Source organism: Arachis duranensis, chromosome 7 (genome assembly GCF_000817695.3).
Source record: "Arachis duranensis cultivar V14167 chromosome 7, aradu.V14167.gnm2.J7QH, whole genome shotgun sequence".
Classification (NCBI taxonomy): domain Eukaryota; kingdom Viridiplantae; phylum Streptophyta; class Magnoliopsida; order Fabales; family Fabaceae; genus Arachis; species Arachis duranensis.
The window spans coordinates 73,711,882-73,717,735 of NC_029778.3; the positions used below are offsets into that span (position 1 = coordinate 73,711,882).

Consider the following 5,854-nt stretch of genomic DNA (forward strand, 5'->3'; position numbering starts at 1 on the left):
CTTCCTTTTCTTTATTCTTTTCTTCCTAAAACTTTAATCTGTTAAATTGACAATAATTTATTGTGGATAATATTTTAATTCTCATTGTTAACCAGAATCTTAAAATGTGAATGAAAGTAATCAGCAACCTGTTTGACTAATACAAATGCTTTTCATGGAATTGGTATACACACAGCCAATCATTTATTATTTCTTCTGTAATTTGGGATGATAATTAAAGAAGAATCCAAATAGTAATTTTAGGATTAAACAGTAAACTTATACTGGCTCAACAACTGAAAAGATAATTTCAATTAGGCAAGTGATTACTTCAGATTCCAGAATCAATCATAACATATAGTGCAATTAATCTAATTGATCAATCTATATAGTAGATATAGAGCTCGAGAAATTGTATCCATGGCAGAAAATTTGTTCCATAAAGAAATCAACAAAATAAAACGGACAGTTTGAACATGCAAAGAAATAAGCCCAGATAACAAAAAAATGAAATTTATTGTTTGAACCAGAGGATGAACACCTAACCTAATGTTAGGGGTGTGGACGTCAGCGACGGTGATGGAGAACGCCGCTACGCTGGTAGATCGAAGGCGGCGAACATAGGAGTCACGGAGGCTCAGGACATGAGAGACGGCGGCAACACTACTGTTGGAGGCGGACACAGGGAGCGCTATAATCGTGGTCACGGAGGCTAACGACGGGTGATGGAGATGGAGATAGATGAATGCCTGTGAGATAAAAGGGATCTGGCGGTGTCGGTGAGCGATGGTGAACAGCGGCGGTGAACGGCGATGGTGGAGAGGTTCCGATCTGAAAGGTTGGGTGTTCAAGAGTCTAACTTAGAACAAAAAATAATAAAATACTTGGTGTTTTGGGAGGAAAACAACGCTGATGGGAATATGAAGATATTTTTTATTTTAATTTTATATTAATTTTAATAAACAAAAATACTTAACCATAGTTAATCATATATGATTAACATATATGCGTATTCGTATTTGTATGCAAATAATAGTTAATACACTTTTAAAATACATTACATTTTAAGTTTTTAAAATTTTTCAATTATTAATTGACTAGGATTAATAATGGCACATGTCTATATTGTATTGGTCCACATATCCAGGGTATGAGTTTTATCCCAAATGTTGGGGTATGAGAGCAATCACCTTTATTTATTCTACGGATTATTTTTTACCTTTTTCTTGTATGTTGAATTTTTTGTTGTATTTTTTTTATATGCTCTTATAACTAGGACTTATCACCTTATAAATTTTTGTGTATAATGTATTATTGTTTTTAGAGAAAATATTATTTAAAAAATAGAGTAATTTATTTATTTTATTTTTTCTCACATTACATTATGGATGATGTGTTGACCATTTTTTATAGGTGTTTGTTGTTTGTTGTGATGATTGATGTGATTGAGAGGAGTAGTTGATATTTTTAAGTAGATTTTACTTTTTATATGTTTACTAGGTCCTATATGTATCAACTCAACTTTTTTTATGTAGAAAATTGGACAGTTTGTGATTTTTCCTTCTTTGGGCTGTTTTAAATTTTAGTTATAGATTGCATCTATCAAATCAGTGAGGCAATGAACTAGTTGTCTAAGAAATTATATTGAATTTGACTTCTAAATTAATATTAGTATTTAGCCATTTTCTATTGAGTGTTATATTTAGGTTGAATGATTAATTGATTTTTAAAAATATTAATAGTGTTTTAATATTGCTACTCTTATATTTTTATTTTGTTTGTGATTGATTAATCTAACTGATTTGTTGGTTAATAATTATATTTATTATTTGTTGATTTCTTTTTTTATTTTTATTTTTTTCTGTAATTGAAATTCTAAAATTTAGATGTTAATGGTTTATATTGAGTTAGTAGGTTCAGTTATATATTAGTGGGTTATAAGATATTCTATATCTCTATGATAGTATGAGATTTATTAGTCGGTTTTAAGAAATTCTATTATTGTATAATAGTATAATAGTATGAGATGAAATTTGCTAATACATGTCTTTTCTTATTCAGTTTGTTCCCAATGACTAGATTATAGGTGTTCTTGGTTGTGACTCATATGTATATGTACATGTTCAAGTAGATTAGATGTTACTGAATTGTAGGGTATTCTATTCTATTACTCTATAATGGTATGAAATTTGTTAAAATCTATCTTTTCTTATTCAATTAGTGTCCAGCGAGTATAGCATAGGTGTTCTTGATTGTGGTAGCTACACATGTATGAATATGTATGTGATAGATAATATATGATATGTGATACATATTTTTCTACGCTTTCTTTGAGGTATTCAAATTCAAATCTTTTGATGATTTCTTAACTTGTCTATAAAAAGGACTCATTGGTTGTATAGTCCACTGCATCTCTTTCTTTCTCTGAAATTCTTTGTTTTTGGTTTCTATTTATTGTTAGTTCTTTCTATTGTGTTTGGTGATTGAGCTAATACCTCCTCCATTTGATTCTATATCTAAGATCCACCCTCTAAGCGAGACATGGAGACTTAAAGTTAGGGTACTAAGGACTTAGATTGTTCCTTCATTTGAAAATCATAATGTTGTAAATTTAATTAAAATTGTTCTTGTTGCTGGGTTGATTTTATTTGTCATTTCTTTCTTCGTGAATTGTAGTTATTGTAACTGTTTTTTATGGTTTTTTTTCAGTCTAACAAAATCCAGGTGACTGTTAAAAAGCAGCTCATAAATAGATTTAAAGAGAATATTATTGAGGGTCAAACATACCAAATGGCATATTTTAGTATTATTCCAAATCAAGGCAATTGTAGGACAGCAGAACATGAGTTTAAGTTGATTTTTCTTAACCGTACAACTGTTGTTCCTATCCCTGATGATGCTATTCTCAAGACATGTTTCAGTTTATGTCCATTTGATGAGTTTTTGAAAATGACTGAAAATTATGTTTACTTAGTTGGTAGGTGACTTTGTATCTTCCTTATTCCCTTCATTTTCTATTTTTCTTTCAATTTGTTGTTATTATTTTTTTTTGTTAATGTTTTATGGAAATGTACACTTTTGTACTGTAATTTTATTGATGTTTATTTTTGGATAGATGTCATTAGTTTGCTAACTTCTGTCGGTGAAGAGAAAGAGTATGTGAAAGATGGCAAAGTGATGAAGATGATCATTCTTGAATTATCTTCAAAAGAGTTTGTTTTATGCATCTTATCTTGATATTGATTATGTTTTGTATTAGTTACCTATTATTTATGTTAGCACTGTTCTATGAGTTTTTTTGTAGTATTTTATATTGAATTGTTAATGAATCTAAGTTTTTAAAAATATTTTTTTCAGGTTGATAATACGTTGTGCTCTGTTTGGGGAGTACGTGGATGAAGTACATCATTTCTTAGGTTTTGGTTATATGGAGCAGCCAGTTGTTGTGATCCAACTTGTCAAAGTTAAATTCTTTAAGGGTAGTGAACATTATGATGTTTAGACTTCTCAATTTTTTTTGAACTTATCTATTTTATATTTATTTTTTATTTTTTCTCTTTTATTTATTCAGCTGTGTGTTTTGTAGGACAGGTTGGTCTCCAAAATGTTATGCATGCTACTCGCCTGTTCTTTAATTTTGATTTGGCTGAAGTTGTTGATTTCAAAAACATGTTATTAGATAGTATCTTAATAAATGACATATTTAGTTTATTGGTGTTCCTATTTATAGTTTTATATGATTTCATTTTATTCTCTTTATTTGTGTTTTAAGTTTAGTTGATCTTATTTTTGAGATTTTTTTCGATTTTTTTTTAATTCTTCTATGATAATTAGTATGGTTGATCAAGGTATCAATAAAACACAACCATTGTTTATTGTTAATGAGAGCAATGGTGTTTCTTTGGAAGATGATTTTATTCGGCTTACTAGGAGATGCACTATTGAGGAACTCCATGATAACAACGAGGTTTATTAAGTTTTTGATGTCTTTAGTCAATTTTGACTTAGTTGTCTTTTGATGAAAAACTTATACAAAATTATGTTTTCCATTTGTATCTGAAAGTTTATTTTTATGTTATAATAGAAAAGGTCTTTTGTAGTTTTTGGTATTATGAGATCTATTATGGATGAAGAATCTTGGTGGTATTCAGCTTGTGTTTGTGGGAAGTCAATTCAATCTCAAGATGGTGCATATTATTATAATTTTTGTCAGTACTATGTTACCAATGTGACTCCTACGTTTGTTGTGTTTATTTTTTTGTGATCTTGTCTTTTTTTTCCTTTTTCCTTCTGTTGTTTCATTCTCCTTGTTCCATTTTTCTAATTATAGTTATTTTCTTGTGTTTTTTTTGTCAAATTGCTTATTGGGTAATTGTTCTATGGTAAGATATAAGATCAAAATAGCCATTGAGGATGATAATGGATATGGTGTATTTGTCTTATTTGATCGTGAGGCTGTTTATTTATTGAAAAAATCATGTGCTGATTTATTTGGTGAGGTTCAAAAGGATACAAGTATATGGTTTATTCTTTTTATCTGTTGTTGAGTTTAATAATGGATAAGGTCTCTTTTATTCTATATATAATTGTTTGTTGACTGTGTTTGAATGTGTACTTGTTCCTTAATTTTGCTAAGAACCATGTTTGAGTTGGTGCTGACAAATATTTTGGAACTTTCTGTGTGAGAAGAGTTTGCGATGCTTCTGCTATTATTGCCATGTTTGAGTTGCCTAACTATGATGCAGATGATGAGTGTACTCCAGTCAAAGTTGCATTTTGATACTCTTGTATTTGATATTTACCTTTTTGATAATATTGTTTTAGTTTATTCTTGCTTCTTCTTTGTTGGTTTCTTTTTATTTTTTTTTATTTTTTTATTTTTTTTATAAATTTTATTTAGGATGGTTATTTAGGAAAGATCCCTTCAAGTGACCATGAATATGTTGTTGACAAGAAGGATCTGTGTTAGGTGCTGGTCGAAGATATTTTTTTTGATGGGAATTGTTCCAATATGAAGACAAATTACAAACCTTTTATTGATTTTCTCGGTGAAAAGGATGTTGAAGTTCCTGGATTAGATGATATAAGTAGTGAAGTTGATATTATAAAAGAGAAAGAAAAAAATATTGATGAGAGTATACCTGTTGATAGGGAGTGTAGCATCGAAATTGAGGTCCTCTTAAATTCTCCTCCCAGAGAAACTACGATAATTTATTTATTGGCAGTGATTTAAATTATGAATGTGTTGGTTGGTTAAATTATCTGGTGTGTTTCACGAATTAGAGAAGATAATAAATTTTTTTTGGACTGGAAAATTAAGATGATGTGCCTCTTTATATGGTTGCATCTTTTCTGCTATATATATTTATTTAATTATTCCATTCTTTTGTATGGCAGAAAATACTTTTTGCTGTTCTTGATGGATCCCCTATTCATGTGATCAAGAAAGAGACTGTTGAAAATCCTTCTAGGGGTGCAAAGGTTAAGAGAAATCTGAAGAAAGTTTTTGGTGACGTTGCTGATGAGGAGTTTGGCCCAACTTCCAATGTTCTCAAGAACCGTGATTCTTGAGATGTTTTAATGGAGTTGTTGGTGTTATTGTGAAATAGCCTACTAATCTAAGAAATAGTTAAGTTATAGGCACTGAATCCAATGTTACAAATGAATGTGAAGATGCTATGTCTGTCCCATCCATTTTTTTTTAGTTATGTCCAAAAACTAGCATAATTTGATAATTCCCTTTTGTTTGTTTCTACTTTACTAGGGATTGTACACAGTGTCCTATATAAATGATGTGATATGGTTAGGTTATGGATTCTAGCTTATTTTGAATTTTCAACTATGATGTTTATGTATATGTATGTTTGTGTGAAAG

At 29.6% G+C, this 5,854-nt stretch overlaps 1 protein-coding gene across 1 annotated transcript; it reads left to right on the forward strand.

The window, feature by feature from the left end:
- Positions 1–765: 765 nt before the first annotated feature.
- LOC107459665 (uncharacterized) lies at positions 766–5,550 on the forward strand. The gene is made up of 10 exons (XM_052251637.1): positions 766–822; positions 2,689–2,956; positions 3,095–3,191; positions 3,337–3,475; positions 3,566–3,570; positions 3,814–3,946; positions 4,064–4,218; positions 4,367–4,478; positions 4,997–5,152; positions 5,377–5,550. Exons 1-10 carry the CDS (start codon positions 766–768, stop codon positions 5,548–5,550), a joined length of 1,296 nt encoding a protein of 431 aa, XP_052107597.1.
- Positions 5,551–5,854: the final 304 nt, after the last annotated feature.